Source organism: Musa acuminata, chromosome BXJ2-8 (assembly GCF_036884655.1).
Source record: "Musa acuminata AAA Group cultivar baxijiao chromosome BXJ2-8, Cavendish_Baxijiao_AAA, whole genome shotgun sequence".
NCBI classification, from domain to species: Eukaryota; Viridiplantae; Streptophyta; class Magnoliopsida; order Zingiberales; family Musaceae; genus Musa; species Musa acuminata.
In genome coordinates, this window is record NC_088345.1 from 5,026,425 (window position 1) to 5,050,211 (window position 23,787).

Here is a 23,787-nt window from a genome sequence, read left to right on the forward strand (position 1 = left end):
AGCTGCACTTATGGACACAACCTGGAGTTGAGCGGCTGGCTCACCAAACCTACCACCAGATTCTATCTGCGTAATGCAATACCTGGGGAAGAAGCAGACAGCAGCTCAAGCAGCCTCACCACCTCCCGAAAGCTGCGCATGGGTGATGCACCTCTAAGGCAGTTCGACTTCAGACTGGAAGCAGCTGAGTCTTCACAAGTTATAGAGGACCTCATCTGTTGAAGCATTAACATGAGATGACATGCAAATGATTAGCTTTCTGTTCATGAGCACTCCAAAGATGATACCCACCAGAAGGAAGAACATGTTGGGAAAGCAAGAGTATGATTGGGGGGGCAGAGAGAGGAGAGAGAGAGAGAGAGAGTAGCATGGCGGAAAGCGAAGAACGATGTGATAGCATATGAGAGGAAGATGCAAGTATGATGGAAGGGGGAGATGATGATGATAAGGGATAATAAATGAAGAAAGAAAAGGCTACAAATAAGGTTGTGCTACGATGGCAAATGATATGAAAAAGTTAGCATCACAAAATAAATGAACCAAACAATTGCACCAATTTATGGAAATGAACAAATTAAAATTCATCTAAGATGAATTTTCAGTGCAACTTTGGAGCCTTTTGGGAATTTGCCATATCCATCATGTGATTGGATGCTCTAAGTAGAAAACCCATAAAAGTAAATATTTTCAAATTTGTTCTTAAAAAGAAACATTTTCCCTTCATTTCAGGTTAAGAAGACTTAAAAAAGTATATTATCTCTAATTATCTTTATCTATAAGAAATAGAACAGCATATTCCGAAATGCTATGATCGATGTTTTAAATAAGACAACCTTTATATTTTTTTATTTTTATCTCTTTAATAATTTTAAATATAAAAATAAATTATTTAACGGATGTTAAGTTTTTTATCATTCTAATAATAATAAATTTTCATTCGGTAATATAAAATATCTTAGTTTCGTACAATATTCACTCCACCTTAGTAGAGTTTTAACCTCAAAACCTGAGATGAAACGATATGGTTCCTCTACACATACAACACGAGGATATCGAATCAAACTAGAAACGAAGAACCGTGTAAGCAGGTTGTTCCACCTATACCATTAAACGCAGGATAATGTGCTCCCACAGAATGCGGCTCGGGTTGACCGAATCAGACCTCACGGGCGGTCTACATTGGGTCCATCGCTGCGTCGAATCGCCCATTAGAAAAAGCACCCGGCTCACCCGTCGGGTTCGTGACAACCGAGTAACAGATTCCCGGTTCGATCCGGTTCAATAGTGGTCATCGAGCTCACCCACATGCCTCTCATTCATCCGGATTATATTTACCCAATTCGGAATCGGATCGCGTACGTCGCCGCCTTGTTTAGGGTTTCTCCCTCTCGCCCGCTTCTTGTTCTTCTTCTCCTCCTCCTCGGGTCGATCGAAGGGTTAGGGTTCGTGAGATAGAGAGGAAGGCTGCGACGCGATGGGAGTGCCGGCGTTCTATCGGTGGCTCGCGGAGAAGTACCCGATGGTGGTGGTGGATGTGGTGGAGGAGGAGCCGGTCGAGATCGAGGGCGTCAAGGTCCCCGTCGACACCTCCAAGCCCAACCCCAATGGCCTCGAGTTCGACAACCTCTACCTCGACATGAACGGGATCATCCACCCCTGCTTCCACCCCGAGGACCGGGTTTGCCCGCTTTCCTTTCTCCTTCTTCCTTGTTTGTCATTTACTCCGTTTATCGAGGCATCGATGGATGGGGATATCAGATCGACGTTCTTTGTCCGTCGAGATTTGGTCATGGAACCACGCAATATCGTCTTGTTTATCGTCACCTGAAATCCGAATATTGTATTTTCCGATCAGAAACGTTGATGGTTGGACCGCAGAGACGTGATATTTATAGTGTTTTAGATATTGGCTATTCTGAACTTGGAGTCTTTGTATAATATTTTGTCAATAATCCTGATAGCTTGTCTTAGCATGTTGTATTATGCTTGCAATTTTGTTCTTTTATTTGTTACCTGAAATTCGAATTTAAATATGAATTGTGATAGTTTCAGATTAGGGACATGATAATTATAGCGTTGTGGGTATTACCTATGCTGTGTTTTGGATTCTTTTTGTAGCATTTTATGAGTTCTCATGAGAGTTTGCTACAGCATATCAAACTAGACCGGAAGCTTTATACCTTTTGTGTGGTGATTTGTGGTAATTAGTAGATTTGTGTGTAGTATTTGTTATGTCCGACCAATGCTGTCATTTCATTGATTAAATGTTGTAGTAGAGTAGAATATATCCTTGATGCTGTTTTTGATGCCGTTAGAGTACATCATGTTTTTAGAGAAGCTAATAGAGCTGCTGACTGGATAGCTAATTATTCTAAAACTTCTCAATCCACTTACATGTGGAATTTTGTCTTTCCTTCTGATTTGTCATGTATTATAAGCTCTGATGCTGGTGGGGAACTTTGTATTCATTTTGCTCAGGTTTAATTAGAGCTTCTTCTCTTTTTGATAAAAAAAGAGTAGAATATATCCTCACTTCTCAATGTTTGATATCTAATTCTAATAACCATTTTTTCTTGTTATTTTTTACACAAAAAATTGTAATTCAGTCGAACAATCATTGAACTGTACTGCTATTTCAGATTTGGTTGCCAACATTTCTGTTGGTCTTCTCATTTTCAATTGAATCTGGCCCAACTCTGACTGGTAGTGGTCCCTAGTCATCTAGTATGATTCTGGATCATGGAGGGTGTTCTAGATTTGAAGATTTCTTATTTCCATGTAATCATGTTTGGCTGCTGCTGAAGCTTTTGCTTAATGAGAGTTCTTGTTGTCCTTCTGCTTTTCAACTCTTACATGACATTGCTATGTTTATATCTGAACTTTATGAAATGCTATTATGCATGGTTTTTTTTTTTTTTTTGCTAATCCATCTTCATGGTTACAACAGCCTGCTCCTACAACCTTCAATGAAGTCTTCCAGTGCATTTTTGATTATATTGACAGACTGTTTGTCATGGTCCGCCCCCGGAAGCTTCTATATATGGCAATTGGTGAGTTTTTATTTAAAGACCCTCTTGCAATATTCATATCTCATTGTTTTAAGAAATATTTCAAGGTGTTATACAGCAGTCCGCTGTGAGATCTATGCTTAAACTGCTGCTCGTGGTTTCCTATCTGTTTTTGTTGTTTATTATTCAAGTAATTGGATCCATGGTCTTGTTAGAGTGTTCTTTGTTGTGTCTACTTCTGATGTCTCTTAGTGTACCTCAATCATATTAATAATGGAATTGTGAATCTAGATGGTGTTGCACCAAGAGCTAAGATGAACCAGCAGCGCTCTAGACGATTCAGGGCAGCGAAAGATGCAGCTGATGCGGTGGGTGTGTCTACATTCAATATTGCCTTCTCTATATTATATTATCATGACATGAAATATAGTGTCTACATGCAACTCTATAGCGATTATGATCATCATTCGTTGCCATATATTGCAGGCAGCAGAAGAAGAAAGGCTGCGTCAAGAGTTTGAAAGTGAGGGCAGAAAGCTCCCTCCTAAACAGGAATCACAAGTTTTTGATTCGAATGTTATTACCCCTGGGACTGAATTCATGGCTGTTTTATCAACTGCACTGCAGTACTATATACATCTTCGGCTAAATTATGACCCTGGTTGGAAACGAATAAAAGTATGTCAGTGAAGAACATTTGTCCTCGATAGTTTCTTATGTGTTTTTTCTTTTGCCCTGCAAACATTAAAGTGGATTTTGGTCAATCATTTTTGCTGTCCAAATAGACCAGTTATCCAACATTGATAAAGTAAGCATAAAGCGTATAAATTTTCTTATAATAAATTTTCTTGAAGGTTCTCCTTTCTGATGCAAATGTTCCTGGTGAAGGGGAACACAAAATTATGTCATACATCCGGCTTCAACGAAATTTACCTGGTTATGATCCAAATACTCGACACTGTCTTTATGGATTGGTATGTTCCTTTATTAGTAGGTTATTTATTTATTTATATATGATGCTTTTAACATTTCTATAGACAGGGAGATGCTACTACTTATGTGCATATTTGCAGAGTTGTTACCTAGCTTTCATGACTTCTCGTTCTTTCTCTGGACATCATATCTTCTCATGTTCTCTATCAATGAGCTAGAATAATTTTTCTCTGGATCTGATGTATTATTTTTTCATCTGTGCTGTGTCTTTATATGTTTTTTGCAATGAACTCCTTGAGCTTGTTACTAGAGCTTCCACGGCAACCTGGGGAGTTCGTCTGCTGCTTCACCTTTCAGTATATATGGATGTCTTATGATCTGTATTTTCTAGTATTCTGACTTTTTCAGTGTAGCCTTCTCATTTTAGTTGAGAAAAAAAAAAGTGTATCTCATAACACAAAACTTAAGCAGATCCGATGCTGTTTTCTTTTCTTCTTTAGTGAATTTCAACTTGATTTTAGAAAAATTAAGTTTACCTTTAAACATGTTTCGCTGAATTTAACCATTTCTGACTTGGTTTCCCTTAGTATGGTTTGTTAGATATCTGTAAGACTCTAACAGTGACCAAGCGTGTTATATATATTTTCAAGTTAAATCTATGTGGTTCTCCACTTTCTCTTTGCAGGATGCAGACTTGATCATGTTAGCTTTGGCCACACATGAGGTGCACTTTTCAATCTTGAGAGAGGTTAGAGTTGCTAATAATCTCCTTCTGATCTGAAATTATGTAGTTCAGCTTGCATAGATGACTATTAAACATGTTTGAGTCAAATCGATTGCTTGCATGATTTAGCTGTTGAACTGTTATATTAGCTCAAAGAAGTTTGTGTTGAATGGTGTATCCTTGAGATTTATGTTTCGTGAACAAAGATTTGACTTAGATTTTATTTTATTTTTTCTTTCCAAGCTTGTAGTTGTTGCCTTATCATCTACTGCTGAAAATAAATAAGCATTCATAAATTTTATAGCTTCTTCTCATGTTTTGATCTTTGTGAATGGCATTTGTTAGATTGTTTTCACTCCCGGGCAGCAGGACAAGTGCTTCTTGTGTGGTCAGATGGGCCATTTAGCAGCAAATTGCCAAGGGAATGCTAAAAGAAAATCTGGAGAGTTTGATGAGAAGAGTGAAGATGTTTCTGTTGCAAAAAAACCTTACCAGGTCTGGTTTATTGATATATATGTTTTTTTATGGTTTTTTGTGCATCATTTCTTACTTTTATTGTACTTGAATGAAATGTGCAGTTCCTTAACATTTGGACTCTTCGAGAATATCTGGAATATGAATTCAGAATCCCTAATCCTCCTTTTGAAGTTGACTTTGAGCGCATAGTTGATGATTTCATCTTCATATGTTTCTTTGTTGGAAATGACTTTCTACCCCACATGCCAACTTTGGAAATTCGAGAGGTTTGTTCCTTTAATCATTTTGGCCCTTTTTGACAGTATAAATATAACAACCAAATGTTTGTACTTCATTAATTTCCTTAACATGGGACATGCTTTTCATAGAAACATCTTACCTTTAAAATATGAATTCAGATAAATGGTTTGATCTTGCTCACAAGTTAATCATTGTTTCCTTTTGCCTTTTCACGTTTTCTTTTTTTAGTTATGTATGAACTTATGATATTAAATATTAATTGATCTTAATGGTGACAGGGTGCCATAAATTTGTTAATGGCTGTATACAAGAAGGAGTTTATGGTGATGGGTGGTTATTTGACAGACTCGAGCACGGTATACAACATTTGCCTTCTCTTCTTTTGACTCTGATTCAAGTTTACATCTCACCTACTAAACTTTATGTTTTTGTTGTGCCAGCCCAACTTGAGCAGAGTTGAACATTTTATCCAGGCTGTAGGGTCCTATGAGGATAAAATATTCCAGAAAAGGTCTCGTTTGCATCAGGTCTACTCTCCATAAATTAGTTTTTTTTGGCTTTGCGTTATCAATTTTAGACTTTACCATAACTATTAATCTGCATCAACCTTCAAATGATGCCATGTTCACTATCTTTCGTTTGGAAGAAATATAACTGCACTATGATAAAGGACCAAGCCTGTTCATTATATGTTTTGCTTTTAGTTGCAACCTGTGAAACAATTATGACGATAATATGTAGGTTTTCACTGTTTAGCTGAAGAATTATGTTGCCACATGCCATGAATATGCCATTTCTTGGTTGAGATAGGATGTTCTGCGTAGCATTTTTTGCGAAAGGAGGAAATGATCTGGATAATCTGCATCCTGCTTCATCCAGCTGACTAAAAGCTGTTATGTACTGACCTCATAACGACCAAAATCAACTCTGATTTAACTTATGTCAATTCAATTGTCTTTTAGAGTCCCAAAACTATTTAAAAATAATCTTTAAGAACTGAAAATCAGACCAGAACTTAAACTATAATTTTGAGCAACTAATCATAACCTATATGGCAACTAGCCTTCTTGATCCAAACTAATTATGTTTTGTGGCAAGGACTCTGATCAGGTGACTTCTTAATTATTGTCCAAGATCTCGAGTCTCAAATTGTTGTGAGAATTTAATTGTGTTTTGGAGTTTCCTCACATGGAATCTTGAATTAATAAGGCTTAATTGATTCCGTAAGAGTGATTATCCTCTTTGATTCTGCAAATCTGATCACCAAATTCTGTGAACTCTGGTCAAATAGATCTTGGGAATTTCAGAAATTGGAAAATCATGGTTAACCAACTAACATGAAATATTGATACTTATAGGTTGAATACATGAAATTGTGTAGTTATTTATGATGATAAATGTTTATGGCATGTTAATTGAGGTGGTATGTGTTTTTGATATATCGATGGCAGTTTTCATTAATGTCATTTAAATCATTTGATTAAATCTGTTTCATAAAAATTGTGGTCTTCTTGATTTTTTTTATTCGTCTTTATTTTTCAGCGTCAAGCAGAAAGAATTAAGCGTGAAAAGGCTCAAATAAAAAGAGGAGATGATATTGATCCTCAAGTGAGGACCGATCTTATAGTTCCTGTTACTCGTTTTCAAGGTTCGCGGCTAGCATCTGGTGCTTTGCCTTCACCATATCAACAAATAGGTTCTTCGTACAATTTGGAAAGCACAGTATCTATGAGAAGAGAAAATCAAGTAGGCCGATCTACCGGTGCCATGCCAGTTGACATCCAGACTAATCGATCTAGAACATACGACAGCAAAGGGGTTAATGACCGAGCCCGAAAAATTGCACGGCTTTCTTCTTCTGGAGCAACTATCGGTGCAGCCATTGTTGAGGCTGAGAACAGTTTTGAAGTAGAAGTAAGTTTACTTATCTATGCTTTTGATTTCACATTATGTTAAATAGTTCTATTTTTTATTGTGCATGTTATTCCTTTTATTGATTTGTTATCTAAAACTATGTTTTTAATTTTTAGATCTGTGAAAATAGGGAGGAATTGAAGACAAAGCTTAAGGAATTGCTTAAGGAGAAGTCTGACCTTTTTAACTCTGAAAATCCAGTGGAGGACAAGGTTTGAAACTAAACTAAACTTATATTGTTTGATTTTAGCATGCTTATCTACTTAATTCTGCTTTTCTGTTACATCAAGACAATACTGTATCTGCTCCTCTAAGTACTTCTGTTGTAGTTTTTTCTTGGGAGTTTGTGTTTTTGGTTGTGAGGGGATTGGACTGATTTGTCCTTGCTCTTTTTGCTCCAATTCTGCCCATGCAGGCATGTCTACAGGACATGGTCCAATTTACTCATTGCCAGTTTGATTTAGAATGAAATTCTAGGTTGTTCTGCTGCTGGAGCCATTTCCAGGGTAGTAGGAAAGAATTTAGCAAGGGCTTGCAGAAAAGAAAAATCAATGTATTGGTATCAGATATGTTGCACCACTAGCATTCTCCCACCAAATAGTCCTGGGTAACTTGTGCACCATCCTTTTTTACCTAACAGGTTATTCTCCTCTATAACCTATGACGGCGCCTAATTCCTAATCCGTTTAGGACAACTATGAAAAACTTGGCATTTCTAGTTGATTCTTTTTTGGAAAAAATATAAGATAAATCTATAAGTAGCCTTTCAGGCAAAAAGGGTCCTCTCACAATGTCAGTATGGCAAGTGTTAGCTTGTAACTGAAATTCACACTTCATAATCCAACTGGCAAAACTTGTGGCTGTGAACCTGGCAAGTGGTATATGTCCGACATTTTTCATGTTGTCCAGGTAACACTGCCTAAGTGACATCTAAAATAGCTGATAAAACTGAAACTTAACAGCTTGAGTTGAATTAGAGTTGAGCTTGGCCTATAAATGCTTAAGATGTCATTACCCTATGGTCTCCCAGATTGTGCTTAAAACGGAGGTCCTATCCGTTTTCTGGATTTGATTGTCTTTTAAAATATTGGTTATTCCTTGTTTGCCACGATATTGTGTGTTTTTGGGCTCTCCTTTGCAGATGCTTCCTGAATTAGTGAATGCCTATTCAACTCCAGAATTGTGATGAGTTTACACCATTCATGCACTACAGACAAGCTATTGGTTGTAAATACTTCTTTTATTTAAAAAAAAAACTATCCTTTTGTGATCTGAATGCATTCCAGGTGCCATGCATTAGTCATCTAGAGGAGTTATATTTAGGGATTTTATATTGCTGATGAACAGCATTGGTTGACATACTGCTCTTTGCTTGTTATGACAGGTAAAACTAGGAGAGCCGGGATGGAAAGATAGATACTATCAAGAAAAGTTTTCTGCAAAATATCCTGAGGAAATTGAAGCAATTCAAAAAGATGTTGTAAGTCATTTGCTATGTAGACAAGCTTTCTGTATATTTATGTTCAGGGATATCTACACATCTGATGTTTGTAAATAAATACACAGGTAGCTTATAGAAACATGTACAAGTATATGCATATCCTTTTCTTCTTACATGGGTTTCAACGACTGCTCTTCACAATCTATGCTGATCATTCCTCACTTGTTTTTCATTATTTCCTGACTGACCTTTGCGTTTTTGACTGAAGATGCTTAGCATTACCAGGATACTTCCCATGCGTCTTACAATCTGATTGTAATTTTGTCAATAGATTATGTAGATGGCAGTAGGATCTCGTCATCTGAACATGAAAAGAAGCATGAAGTCTGAACACATAGCAAAGCAAAATACATAGATTCCATGCTATATCCCAAGTCTATTGTTATCCTCACATAATATTTAGTCAAGACTGTTAGTTGTTGGCATCCAAACTGAGCAACCGGGTATACATGGGGATGCCTATTTTGTTAACTCGGATAAAATGATGCCTTTGCCAGAATATGTTCAATGTAGTGGTCGTAGCAAATGCTTGGTAGTGGGTAGGGGAATATGTCAAAGTTGAATTATGATACATGGTAAGTATCACAACAATGAATGAATGGTTTGTAAATAGAGGTGAGAGCTTCTTTGGTAATATATATCAGTGTATCTCATACCATGGTGATTCATCCTAGGTTGCATAGTTTGTATATCAAGACCTGTATCAGTTATAAAAGATATGATTGTCTTTGACAAAGATTGGTTGTATAGGATAGACAATGTGCCATCCCACATAGTCTGGATTGGGCACACTGGTAAATGGGTTCAAGTACGAAAGAATTAATTGTGGATAGGCGTGTGGCTGAAGGGATTCGAGTAGTGACAACAATTTTATTTCATAGTCATATATATGATTTCTATTTTTTTCTCTTTCCTCCATCTTGGCTTCCCTTGCCTTCTCCCCTACTCAATCCTCTTTTTTTATGTTTGTTAATTCAGCTAGAACTGCCCAAACTTATGCTTTGATGTGCTTATGGGTGCGTTTCATGTGGCACAACTGAATATGATATCTTCACGAGGTTGATTTATTCCAATATATGTATTTGGCATGGGCCAGCACTGCACAGTGCTACCTTATGTGCAATGGCAGCATGAGTGGCTATAGCAAAACATGCTGTTCTTTGACCCTTGATATATGAAGAGTATAAAATTAACATTTAAGACATGGATTATGTATTTTATACACTCATCAATTTATTTATTTAAGTGTTTTTTCCTTTTTGTAAGGTTGAATCGTCAAAAATTGTTAAAGGGATTTTCCTCATTCCTTTTCTTGGTTAGGTTTTAAGGTACACTGAAGGCTTATGCTGGGTCATGCATTATTATTATGAGGGAGTTTGCTCATGGCAATGGTAAGCATTGTCACCATTACTTTAATATACAAATTGTTTTTGTTTAATTTTGTTGTTAAAATGTATTTGTCATTATTGAATAATAGATAGCTTTGTTCAGTGTAGAAGTGATAATCTTGAGTCTAGTTTATTTTTTTTCAAAAATATTAAATGCTGTCGTCTTCTATTAAGAAAACCTTTCCTGTTAACTCGTTTCTTGATTTCACAGCCTTGAATTGATTACATACATGTTTTTTGTAATATATATTCCTTTGGTATAAAGTGCATGAGATAATTTAGTTAAACCTAGTTAATACATAATATGGCCCCAAAATTTTTATGGTTGATCATCACCAGGCCCAGGAAATGGTGGGTTGCTTTATGGAACATTCTTTTGTATATTCAGTCCTGCTTGAAATCTGCTTACTGGATGTTTGGTCTTTTCTCTTTAGAACATAGCTTGCACATCTTGTTGCAGGTAAACCAAATATATTATGTTATTATGTCTTGCCCCATGTAACTATTAGATCTAACCCACTATATCTTAGGGTGACACATAGAAGCTGGTTATGGTGCTTAGGTAATATATAGGTCTTCTCTAAGCATATTATATGCTAAACCGGTGTTTTCTGGTGGTACTATCTCTCTCTTTTTGTTTTTGTTTTTGAAGGACCTCATGTCAGTTGTAGTTTAGGAGCTTTAATGTATCTTCGACAATAACCAAATTCGGATTTGGATGCTTGTGTTTAAGGTGTTACATACAGATGAACTGTGTTTGCTTTGTGTAGTGAAGCTTTTGACTTGAGGTGTTACATCCAGATGAACTGTGTTTGCTTTGTGTAGTGAAGCTTTTGACTTAGCTACACATTTTATTTTCTGATTGATAGACAAATGAGGCTTAAGCAGTTTTGGGCTCTTTTGACAATGAATGGAATGTATTCTGTAACAGACTTGATGGATCTATTGTATGATGTTACTGGAAGTTATATGCAAATCATCAGAACATAATATTCTTTTTTCATTTTATTATAAAAAATCCATTTATATAAATTATCTTATATTTGACTTTCTTAACTGTTTGCTTCTTTCATCAACCAGGTTTTATCCATATCATTATGCTCCTTTTGCTTCTGACATGAAGGATCTGGGTGGCTTGAACATAAGCTTTAAGCTTGGTTCACCTTTCAAACCATTTGATCAGTTAATGGGGGTGTTTCCAGCTGCAAGGTTAGAGTTAATTGAATCTTTCATCACATTTTGTACGATTAAATATTTTTAAGTGGCTGATACTATATTTGCATTTGCAGTGCACATGCACTTCCTATACATTATAGGAGATTGATGTCAGATCCAACATCACCAATTCTGGATTTCTATCCAACTGGTAATTTAAATTTAATATACATGAATATCTCTCCTAGTTTATGCTTCTGATACTTTAACCTTCTTTTAAAATTTTTAACAGATTTTGAGGTGGATATGAATGGAAAGAGATTTTCTTGGCAGGTTAGATTATCACAAGTTTTAAGTAGATCTTTTGTTGCCTTTGATATGATATTGCTTTTCATACCATGCAATTTGATGGCATCATCGGTAACCTTTTTCAGGGTATCGCCAAGCTGCCTTTTATAGAGGAAATTCGCTTACTGTCTGAAATTAAAAAAGTGGAGCATACTTTAACGGTACTGAAGTGATATTTTTAATTTCAGGAAAGCTCATGTTGTTTGCATATGGAAATTGAATTTGACCAAATTTTGTTGCCCTTTTCATAGGAAGAGGAGGCACGTCGAAACAGCATAATGTCCGACATGCTTTTTGTGAATGTTTCTCACACACTTTCTCCATACATATTCTCTCTGACAAGCAGGTTCTCACATTTGTCTGCCAAGGAACTGGCTGAAGTGAAAGAGAAACTTGACCCTGCATCCAGGTATATGTTCCTAACCTGAATTACAATATCTGTAACTTTTTATGTATGGTAAAAAGGGTATCTGTGTTCAAGGTTACCGTCGGTATATGTTTCTAACCTGAATTACAATATATTTAGCTTTTTATGTAATTGTGTATGTATGGTAAAAAGGGTATCTGTGTTCGAGGTTACCATTGGTCTAGGATTGGAGGGTCAATATTTATGGCTTTACCTCTAAATATAAATATAGATGTTATTTCCATGACTCAAACCCTGGTGTCAAGGTGCAATCTTACCTTTGTACCGAGGCCCACCCTCAATTGTTGATTTATGATTTTGAATATTTGGTTGAAGGCCATGGTCAAAGGTGTTGACACATATTAGCATGATGAGAAAATCAATAGTAATTGTTAGGCTTGGGGAAAAATGTACTCTAATTTTTATTAATTAAAAAAAAGATTCTGAACTAAAAAAGATTTACTGAATCAAAAGAACATGTTGATTTGCTGAAACTTGAACTCATGACATTCAGGTTGTGGTTATGGATCCCGTGGATAGATTAGAAGCAAAATGAATATCTTGATTTGCTGAAACTTGATGCTGTGGCATTCAAGGTGGTTATGAAGATGAATTGGAATGTGTTATTTTTAAGGACGCTGTTGTGTTCTCTTCATTGCGATTTAGGACACTACTTAGAAGCATTGAAATTGCTATTTGTCATATTGAAATAGGTGGTCATTGTGTCAATGTTGCAAGACTTAAAACAAGATGCCTTTATTCTGTTTTTAAGTCTGTGCTCCTTCTTGTCTTGATTGTCTGAGTTATGCTGTTAATATCTGCACCAAGTGATTCTAGAAGCAAGCATGTTAAGCCACTTACTGGATGGCAGCTAAGCTGCAAATTATTTTAAAGTTGTTGATTTGTAATTTTAATGACATCGATATACTTTGCTCCTTTATGCTCCTATCTTTTTGTATATCATGAGCATAATTGGAGAAAACACATTCTTTTTTCTGGATAGGCATTGTGGTTATGCATTAAACTAGCATGGTGGCCGGACACTTTTTGTTAACTTTTTGAATGCTAAAGAAATTAACCAAATTATAAATGAAGCTGTTAATTGGATTTTTTTTCTGCTTTGTGCAGTGGTGGAATGAATGGGTATCTATGTCTTTGTAGTGGAGATCCATGCCCTCCTATCTTTAGATCTCCTGTTAAAGGAATGGAAGATATAATGGATAATCAAGTCATGTAATCTCAGTTGCTGCAAAATTATCAGTTTACATTATTTCTTGAAGAAAATTATGCATTAATGACTCTTTTCTCCAGATGTTCAATTTACAAACTTCCAGATGCACATAAGCACATCACCCGGCCACCGGCTGGTGTTATTATTCCAAAGAAGGTATATAGTAATTTTACATGTTTACTCATTTTCTGTTATTTCTTCACGTGTTAGGAATATCTGTATACGTTGAAAATCCTGATCTTATCGCCCTTGTTTAACTAAATTTTTTCCCCGTGATCCAGCTGGACATGTGGATTGTTATAGTTTTCCTTATAAAGAACTAATACAGTTTCTGACATTTTTGTAATTTGCCTAGTTCGAATAGGAAGGGGAAGATGAACGAAAAAAATATAAATAAATAAGTAAATTAGATTCTGTTCATTAAGTCAAGACCATCTGCAGTCAGTTGTAGTGCTGTATGGCAATTGGTAAGATAAGGACTCTTAACTTATCTCATCTAATTTAGTCTTGGAAGAGTCCTGAATGTTTTTGTACTAACAAAATATACCCATATCTGTGTGAATAACAACCAGCTATTCATTTATTTTGGATCCTATTTACTAGTACCAATTGGGTGTCTTTATGAATTCTGTAGGCTGTTCTTATTTCTACTATCAAATTACATGAATCAACACAGAGTTTGTACTTTTGCATCTGTAATAGCATATTGTTTTGGAGTATCCTCAAATTTGTTTCCATTTTTAAGCCCACATTTATTTGCAAGTGAAATATACAATTTTAAAGTGTGATGACTTTGTGATGATATTTTATAATATGGATTTGTGTCATTTTTATAATATTCACACAGGGTGTTGGACTTTTTGCATATCATCATTATATGTGTCTTATGTTTAACATATAAACCTTCAAATTTGATTCTTAATATGTAATAACCAGTAAATTGGGATTTTTGAAATTTGCTAGTTCATGTTGGATAAATTATCTTGGCTTTATGGTACTTATTGTAGGTCGATAAAGTAGTTAAACTTCTCTTTATTATTTAATGAAAGGGTGGCCTGTTCCTGCTTGTGCTGGGTTCAGTGGAAGATCAATATATGAAACCCTATCCCTTTAAGTAGAGAAATGGTTTTGTGACTTGAAACCAGGTCACCCATGTTGCAAAGGATCATCCTTATATTCTTCCTAGAAGGAAAATGCAGGAGAAATCCCCCATATTTTTTTATTCATGACATGTGAATTGGATGTTGGAAAGACAGTTGTTTTAAGTCTAATAGAACAGAAGAATTAATATGGCAAGGGTGTCGTATTGATGCCTCCCGTGCTTAAAGACCATATTAAAATAGAACTGAATCACTCTAATAGAGCACCTATTCTTTTGGTTGTACAATGATCGACCATACAGGTTCATTATGCTTTCCCACAAGGTCACATAATAGTATAATTGCAATATAAGAAAAGATGATGACTGTCCTCAAGTTCAGTGAAATGAAGCACACGATTGAATTGTATGCCTTTTGCTAGCAGATTAGCTTTTGTATTCTGATTTGATTTGGAATTCAAGAAGATGCATAAGGACAACTTGGCATTCTGCATCCTGTTGGCTTGCGGATCCTCGACTCCATCTATATAATAAGACTTGTAGAATTACATGGTACAGAAAAGATTGGATAAATGATTTTAATTCCTAAACAGAAGATTTAAATCATGGCATTACTGAGGGCTAAAATGTTGGTCAAGGCTCGCCATTTTGGTGTGGCCTTAGTGTTTAAATATTTGCTAAAAGTATGTGCTGATCCTTCTGACGAAGGAATTCGTCGATGTTGTTCCAATACTCAGGGGGCCAAGTGCATCAGAAGTTCACTCATTTTCCACTTTGATTTCTATTCTTTTGATATGTTGTTTGTATTCTTTTGATTTCTATCCTTCCTGTGTCTTTGTTGCAGACTGTCACAGCTGGTGACTTGAAGCCGCCACCAGTTCTGTGGCATGAAGATACTGGCAGGAAGCCATTTGAAAATGGAAGGTAACTATTTGACTAATCTTATTTTACTCTTTTCCAGTGACCCAAAGAATTTTTAGTTTGTCCTCTGCTTTATTTCCACCGGATGCCAACTTTTAACATTTTCAACCGGTGGTGTTACTTTTTTTCTCTTTCAGGCAAAATCCACCTGGATCCATCTCTGGCAAACAACTAGGAAATGCTGCACATCGGCTAGTCAAGAACAGCTTACAAATAAGTAGGGACCATTACAGTGGTGATTCTAGGGCTGCTCCATTGTCTTACAATACCAGCACAAATGGTCTGCCGTATTCAGGTGGCGGGCACCATGTTGGGGATCAGAGAGCAGCAGCAGCAGCTAGGGCAGGCCATCAGGTTGGTCATTCACAACATTATGACCCTAGAAATGATTCAGGTGATGGTCATGGGCGATGGTATGATTCTACCACATCGACTCATTACTATGAAAGATCATTGGGATCTCAGTATGAAAGAGATCATTACAGTAGTAGGTCATATTACGACCCCCATAATGGAAGCAGCCACCCTGATGCCAGAGGCAGAGTTCCAGCTTATAACTACCCGCAGGGTGGTGGATATCCCTATCCTCCTGCTAATCGACCGGTACCTCAACACGGACCCTATGCTCATACTCAGGCTCCATACAATGCTAATTACGGGGGCTACCATTCCTATGCAACCCAGCAGTGGGAGGAACAATATGGAGATGAGAGGGCACCACCACCAAGTCAGCACACTACTGGGAGATCATTTGGTCACCACCAGCAAACCACCAATCGGTACACTGCTCTGGATAGGAGCTCGAACAGCAGGAGGCCACCGCCGCCACCACCGGGGTTTGGCAGACAATAATACCCTGCTCTGGGTAGCGGCAATCACCGCGGTTGCGGAAATGTTGTACCATAGCGACATCCTTCTCGTGATCAAGTTATTTGTACTAGCAGCAAGCAGCAATTTCTTTCCATTCTGACTGACGAAGACCTCGGTGCCATTGTAATTGAGAGGCCACAATTAGCTAGATGGCCTTATATATATATATCTTTTCCTGCAATTATAAATTTGTTCAGCTTATAGGCTGTATTGTAGACCAATCAATCGGAGTTAGTTTGAGGAGGTGGTTTTAAATCTGTAATACCTTTTTATCTTTTTTTGGATCAATTTAATATCGTCTATGATTCATTCGTGAGTGCCTTCTTAAGCACTGCTGTATGTTAAAGATATGATCTCTCTTATAAGAAGAGTAGGGGTGGGGTACCTAATTTCATTATCTTACAGAAAAAAAAAATATTAAGAAATTTCTGAAGGAAATAAAAATTGAAACGGACAACAAATAGGGGGTAAGAAAAAGAAAGACTGGTTGTTATCTCAGAGAAAGATCACTGGAGTTGCATGATACGCGAGGGGGGATTGCATCAAAAACGAAGTGCTGGAAATTTCCAGAGTTGAGATGCTATACTCAATAAGAGGAGGAAGATCCATAGACGATGACTTCTTCTGCTTCCTCGAGTGGCTACATATATGGTTTCTTCTGCTACAGAGATCTTTTCATATTATTGCTGGATCGGAGATAGATTGAACACATCTTCTTCTTGGTTTTGCAGATTGATGAAATGGACTCGCCTAGGAATATTCATGTGGGCGTACAGATAGATCTGAGGAAAAAGGGGCTTTGCTTGGTCCTTTTGTTCATGGTGAGAGACTAAAGCCTGGTCCCTTTGTTCATGGTGAGAGACCATCTCTCTAGTTGCTCATAAATACGACGAGTAGACATCCAGAAGAAGACAAACTCTCCCTTGTGCCTGCCTGTGACCACCGTGTGGTATGCATACACTTGTAGTGGATATTAGTTCGTTTATGCAGACTAGGTGTTTCCTCTTTTTTTTCTTCCCTTTTGGCTGATATCCACTACAAGTGGATATCAGCCAAATGGTATGCAGACGCTAAGCCATTTGGCTGATTTCTAGACTGCTGCGTTATTGTTGTTAACTGCAGCGCAGCTATTCCTAATCAAATCTGAAGATGATGAACATATGGTATTGTGTCATGGGATACTCATTTGTTCTGATTATTGGCTGTAAAAAGGGTAATCCCTCTCCAAATTTTGTTGGAAAGCTCAATTGGACAAACCTTACTTTCAAATTTCACATGTTTGATCTCATCTTTGAGCAACACAACACAGAAGAAAAGAGTTCCCTTTCAAATACACTCTTTGTGACGATTGAATGACCTGCAATATGTTTTGCGCATGTTGGAATCACATTGAGACTTAGAATTACACTAAAGAAAATTGAGGCCTCTTGTACACAGGCGATGATCCAACACGAACAAATACACTTCTCTTAATGTGGATAAGGTTCCTTCCATCTTATTCGGATGTCTTGAGAGTTCAGGAATCAAGTAAACAAAGCAGAAACAAGCTACCAAATGTCACACACTGCTCGGATACCTAAACAAGCATGGACTCAGAAACCATGAATCTTGATGAGTTCCTTCTTCACTATGCCAGTCTGCATCCAGAAACACAATTTGGCAGTCAGTCAGATGAAAACATAATAAAATTATTAGCTCACATCCTCCACCCAAAATATCAGCAATTTTCCGGTATCAAGACGACGGATCTCTAGAATAGCAACATTTTGGAACAACATTTCATGTAGATTATCCAAACTCTTCAAGTTGATAAGGCTAGCCTTGTGGGTCTGCAGTCTGATTTCAACTATTTCAACAACTCCATGTCATTGTCGGTCGATGATTGTTGGGAGATCATTCCTAAAGATGTATTTTCTAGAAATGTTGATGCATGAATCATATGGGAGAGGACAAAATCAACAGATACACCTCGTGAATTTTCACAGCAATAAAATATGGTAAGTTGTTGAGTAAAAGCAAATCGAATTAACATGATGAGGGTGATTTCTTATCAATCACACCATTCAACATGAAGATGGGTAGGTATTTCAATTGTCAGCAAAACTATGCACGAGACTCTTTAATTCCTTGATTCAAGTTCCAATAGGGTCTCAGATATCACCTGATGAGCAAAAACAAACAGAAAACAGAAAACAGAAAAGGAGCCCATTTATGGGAGCATAGACTCTCCTCACACTTCATAATGATGTGATGATCTCATAAGAATATTCCTACTCATCCAACAAGGACTTTAAACGGCAACCACAGCTCCAATACAGGGTCCAAAATACATTAGGAAAAATAAAATGAATGATTTCCTATAACCTGATTAATACACTAACAACAAAACTGTGAAGTCCCAACTCTGATTAATACACCAGTAAAAACATTTACTAGAAAATCAAGTTGCTGTACCTGACTAAGAAAGTTAGACACATTCTTTCGCTGATCACCTTGGAGTTGAATAACCTGCCATAACAGAAAGACAACAATCAGTTATGTACATTATACATGATAACCATCTGTATTTGTAGTTGTCGTCTCATTTTCAATGATGTACCTGCCCTAACTCTGGATCTTGGACGACAGTACCATTGCAACAGAACTCCTTCTTCAGGTCCTTCAAGATCTTGTTATAACTGAACTCCTTTTTTAATCCTTGCACTGTGGTTAAACTCTTCCTGCCGTTCCGCTGTTGTACCCGCACATGCACGTATTCCTTTGCACCAGCACCGGAGTCGTCAGCATTTGCTTCAGCAAACGGGTCTGCACCAACAAAGTGAAAGATAATTAGTCTTTGCTATCGCACGAGCAAACCATAATCCAAAGATACACAAAATCACAGGTCAACCTACCAAAAGCAGTGGGGAGCTGGACGTCAAGATCAGACATGAACTCTTTAACAGTTGAGAACTGAAGAAAACAAACAAATATACTTTCCCGCTGATCACTTGAAGCTGAAAAATAGAAAGCTTATGTTAGTCACTTCATAGTGGCTGCACCAACAAAAAAAAAGATATAAAAAATTGTTTATCCCATTTCTCCCAACCAAAAAGGGAGGTGGGAAGACCATCTCAGACTGAAGCACATATAGTAATCTGATGTAATGTTTTTCCCTATGCGTTTAACCTCAGGCTATCAGAGACAAATATCTTATCACTGAATAGACATTGTATCACATAGTTAAAATGTTGAAAAGTAGCTCCAACTTGACAAGCATACAGAAAATATTGAGTCATCCCAGGAAAACAAAAAAGTCAGATAATTAACACTGCATTAACAATTTCCAATAAAAAAGGGAGGTGGAAAGACCATCACAGACCGAATCATGTATAAACAAATTGTTTTTTCCCTAAGCATTTAATCTCAGGCTTTTCAAGATCATTGAACAGGCATTGCATCACATAGTTAATATGTTGAAAATGTAGCTCCATCTTGACGAGCATACAGAAAATATTGAGTCATCCTAGGAAAGAAAAAAAGTCAAATATTTAACATTGCATTAACAACTCAACAGAAATAAATTTCTGATGTGAACATTAACAACATTAGAACTTCTTGAGAGCTTAATAAAGCTCTTGTAACCACGACATTCTAGTTTCGCTGATAAAAAGGATACTGTCAAATTAATATTTCTGAGCCAACAAATGAATGCTAAATTCCCTAAAAGCTTATAAAAATCCCCAAAAGTGAACAAGAATATAAATTTATTAATAGAGAAAAGAAAGAAAGAATTCAATTCTTCCCATAGAAGCTAAGTATCGTAATAACTACAAGATGGACAGCTAATTTGCTCTATCCATATAGGTCTATCAGAAGGTTGGATAAACAAAGCTCAAACTATACGTGAACAAATTAAAGTGGTAATAACATCGGTTCAATTAAGCCCCCCAAAATCTTGAGTGCAAAAGAATAAATATAGAAATTAAAGCAAACGATTATCTCCTGAAACTTCAAATCGACAGGCAGGATGACAATTGCAAGATTGTAAGACCATAACTCCATCGGCTCCAATTAAAAAAGCAACGCTAGAAATACTCAAATTTGCAAATCAAGACCAATTGTACAAGATTCAGTTCTTACGAAGATTTCTTAAAACCCCATTAAGCTTCTTACTCTCCTAATTCAAATTGGCGATCTCTAGAATTAATAATACAACGCAAGGTTTCTATACTAAATGCTTTTTATTCTTCACGAATAAACAAAATCAAGATTAAAGATCAAAAGAATCCACAACTAAAAAAGCAGGAATGGCATCTCAGACGTAGATCATCGTCAATTAACTAGAAAGTTTTCGCCTTTTCTTTGGCAAAATCATATGAAGTGCGAAGATTTCCCAAATAAACAATAACAACAATGATTATTTTTCAAATCAATCATATCCGCTCAGCCGTTTCCATCTAAAAGAACGCCATTTTAAGAATAGTATGAACAGTTTAAAGATCTACAATTCAACGGAGGGAATACAAAGAAAAAGAAACCGATTTTCCAAAGAAATTTGACCGCATAATCAGCAGAGAGATCGCGACAAAACGATTGTTAATGAAAAGAAACCCTACTTGTCCAATAAAAACCACTTCGATTTCCAAGAAACCCTAAAATTGATGCTGATAAAAGCCTAAGGACAAGAAATCAAGAACCAACAAGATCAAGAACAAAGGCTATTTATCACCGTACAGCGTAGAAAGGACAATCAAGCCGAGAAAGGAGAGATTTTCTCGTACCCAACTAAAGATCGCTCAAGTAAACTGGCAAAGACCTTCAATCGCGGCGCGGGGAAAGATAGGAGAGCACGACAGTGGAAAGATCCGTATTCCTGGCTGGCTTCCTTTTATAGAGTCGGACGCAAGTCTGCGCATTGACTGGCTTTCTTGGTCGAGCGATTGATGTCGGTGACAGCATCGACGGCCCTGATCATCTCCTTTGCAACGCTTATAGATTCGCGTTAGGCGTATCCTCTACGCGCACGCCACGGTCCCATCACCGTAGGATGCGATGCTCCTCCCAAAATCCTCTTTCTACTCGTTCACGGCTCTATTGCCTCACCCGCACGGTCATTGGAGAATTCAGGGGCCCATCGACGGGTCCCACTCCTCATCGTCGCCACATAATCCAGAAATCGCGTGCGCTGCGAACTCTTAACGACGTTAGGAAACGGAGACATAACGTTGCCTCGGCCTGCGATGTGTCCCGTCACCGTCGCGAGGAGTTCCTCCGATTCCGCAGTTCGATTGTCGAGATGTCAATCATCCACGTGTCCGGTCGAAATTGACCGGAAACCGTGGCGGTAACGGCACCGTGGCAGTGAGTCGGTTCATCCGACCGCTATAAACAGAGCTCCTCTCCCCCTTCGTTTTCGTGTGATTCCAACCCAATCCATCTCCTAAGAAAGCTTCAGCGTTTCCGCCTCGTAAGGTATTATCTCCTTCTCTGAGTGCATCTTCTCGATTAGATATCGTTGGATTTTTTTTCTATTTCGGATTTGAAGGCGGTTCTTGTTTATAGCCTCTCTCGGATCTGAATAGGGTTACGCGATGATCTTGTAGTGATCTTTGGTGCTGTTGGATCCACGTCTTGTTGCTCTAATTCGTGATCCATGGTGATTTTGTTTCAAAGATTTGAAGCCTTTCTCAGATATTTTTGAGCAGTATGTACTAGTCGATCTGGGTTGTTGCTCTGGCTTTTAGGGGCTTTTAGGGTTTTTGTTCACCGGCAACATCATATATTTCTAGGTTGTATGATCGTTTGTTTCGTTGGATAGGGTTTGATCTGCTAGAGAAGGTTGAATCTTGTTGTGTTTTACCATCTACTTTTCTATGTTGTAGTATCCGTCTTGATCGGCAGAGACCGTTTGATCGGGGTGGATTTCTGGTTATCGTGCTTTGATCGTTCTTTAATGCGTTGCAAATGCCGTGTCGTCTCATGCAGATGCAGATCTTTGTGAAGACCCTCACCGGGAAGACCATAACCTTGGAGGTCGAAAGCTCTGACACCATCGACAATGTTAAGGCCAAGATCCAGGACAAGGAAGGCATCCCCCCGGACCAGCAAAGGCTCATCTTTGCAGGCAAGCAGCTCGAGGACGGCCGCACGCTCGCCGACTACAACATTCAGAAGGAGTCCACCCTCCACCTCGTCCTCCGGCTCCGCGGTGGCATGCAGATCTTCGTGAAGACTCTCACTGGGAAGACCATTACCTTGGAGGTTGAGAGCTCGGACACAATCGACAACGTCAAGGCCAAGATCCAGGACAAGGAGGGTATCCCGCCGGACCAGCAAAGGCTCATCTTTGCAGGCAAACAGCTCGAAGACGGCCGCACTCTTGCCGATTACAACATCCAGAAGGAGTCCACGCTCCATCTGGTGCTGAGGCTCAGGGGAGGGATGCAGATCTTTGTCAAAACTCTCACTGGGAAGACCATAACATTGGAGGTGGAGAGTTCAGACACTATCGACAACGTCAAGGCCAAGATTCAGGACAAGGAGGGCATCCCGCCGGACCAGCAAAGACTCATCTTCGCGGGCAAGCAGCTGGAGGACGGCCGCACTCTTGCTGATTACAACATCCAGAAGGAGTCGACGCTCCATCTGGTGCTGCGACTCAGGGGAGGGATGCAGATATTTGTCAAAACTCTCACCGGGAAGACGATCACACTGGAGGTGGAGAGCTCGGACACTATCGACAACGTCAAGGCTAAGATCCAGGACAAGGAGGGCATCCCGCCGGACCAGCAGAGGCTCATCTTCGCCGGGAAGCAGCTCGAGGACGGCCGCACTCTTGCTGATTACAACATCCAGAAGGAGTCGACGCTCCATCTGGTGCTGCGACTCAGGGGTGGGATGCAGATATTTGTCAAAACTCTCACCGGGAAGACGATCACACTGGAGGTGGAGAGCTCGGACACCATCGACAACGTCAAGGCTAAGATCCAGGACAAGGAGGGCATCCCGCCGGACCAGCAGAGGCTCATCTTCGCCGGGAAGCAGCTCGAGGACGGCCGCACTCTTGCTGATTACAACATCCAAAAGGAGTCGACGCTCCATCTGGTGCTGCGACTCAGGGGAGGGATGCAGATATTTGTCAAAACTCTCACCGGGAAGACGATCACACTGGAGGTGGAGAGCTCGGACACCATCGACAACGTCAAGGCTAAGATCCAGGACAAGGAGGGCATCCCGCCGGATCAGCAGAGGCTCATCTTCGCCGGGAAGCAGCTCGAGGACGGGCGCACCCTGGCGGACTACAACATACAGAAGGAATCCACACTCCACCTGGTGCTCCGCCTCCGCGGCGGCCAGTGAACTCACCACCTTCCCTGCTACCATGGTTGTCGTCTTTAGTCGAGTCGAGTCGAGTCGTGTCTGTGTCGCCGGATGGTGGCGTGAGTCTCCATGTGGTCGTGTTTGGGTGTGATGCGAAAAGGCCTATGTGATGGTTAAGTCAATATATTTCTAGTTGGTAATAAGCTTTAACGACTGTGCAATGATTCTGAAATCGTGGTCGTCTTTTATTATTCTCTTGTTTCAAAGGCC

At 38.6% G+C, this 23,787-nt stretch overlaps 2 protein-coding genes and 1 pseudogene across 6 annotated transcripts; 2 read left to right on the top strand and 1 right to left on the bottom strand.

The window, feature by feature from the left end:
• Positions 1–1,347: 1,347 nt before the first annotated feature.
• Positions 1,348–16,524, top strand: LOC103993606 (5'-3' exoribonuclease 3). 3 transcript variants are annotated; one of them, XM_009413734.3, is made up of 23 exons: positions 1,348–1,678; positions 2,948–3,050; positions 3,300–3,376; positions 3,495–3,686; positions 3,863–3,982; positions 4,627–4,689; positions 5,011–5,160; positions 5,244–5,408; positions 5,661–5,738; positions 5,823–5,909; positions 6,925–7,296; positions 7,413–7,508; positions 8,681–8,776; positions 10,118–10,188; positions 11,266–11,394; positions 11,475–11,551; positions 11,633–11,673; positions 11,775–11,849; positions 11,940–12,097; positions 13,223–13,327; positions 13,406–13,481; positions 15,269–15,348; positions 15,483–16,524. In XM_009413734.3, exons 1-23 carry the CDS (start codon positions 1,475–1,477, stop codon positions 16,195–16,197), a joined length of 3,330 nt encoding a protein of 1,109 aa, XP_009412009.2. In that variant the 5' UTR covers positions 1,348–1,474; the 3' UTR covers positions 16,198–16,524. The 3 variants fall into 3 exon arrangements, with proteins under 3 accessions (XP_009412009.2, XP_064976225.1, XP_064976224.1); XM_065120153.1 differs by lacking the exons at positions 1,348–1,678; positions 2,948–3,050; positions 3,300–3,376 and having other exon boundaries at positions 3,573–3,686; positions 3,897–3,982; XM_065120152.1 differs by lacking the exons at positions 1,348–1,678; positions 2,948–3,050; positions 3,300–3,376; positions 3,495–3,686 and adding an exon at positions 3,695–3,816 and having other exon boundaries at positions 3,897–3,982.
• Positions 16,525–17,523: 999 nt separating this feature from the next.
• LOC135618845 (protein translation factor SUI1 homolog) lies at positions 17,524–21,136 on the bottom strand. Of its 3 annotated transcripts, none has more exons than XM_065120160.1 (5): positions 20,979–21,136; positions 19,110–19,211; positions 18,815–19,020; positions 18,670–18,723; positions 17,524–17,852 (listed from the first exon to the last, which is right to left on the bottom strand). In XM_065120160.1, exons 2-5 carry the CDS (start codon positions 19,144–19,146, stop codon positions 17,808–17,810), a joined length of 342 nt encoding a protein of 113 aa, XP_064976232.1. In that variant the 5' UTR covers positions 19,147–19,211; positions 20,979–21,136; the 3' UTR covers positions 17,524–17,807. The 3 variants fall into 3 exon arrangements, with proteins under 3 accessions (XP_064976232.1, XP_064976234.1, XP_064976235.1); XM_065120162.1 differs by having other exon boundaries at positions 20,932–21,031; XM_065120163.1 differs by lacking the exon at positions 20,979–21,136 and adding an exon at positions 20,814–20,834.
• A 382-nt stretch (positions 21,137–21,518) lies between these two features.
• LOC135618841 (polyubiquitin-like) lies at positions 21,519–23,727 on the top strand (annotated as a pseudogene).
• Positions 23,728–23,787: the final 60 nt, after the last annotated feature.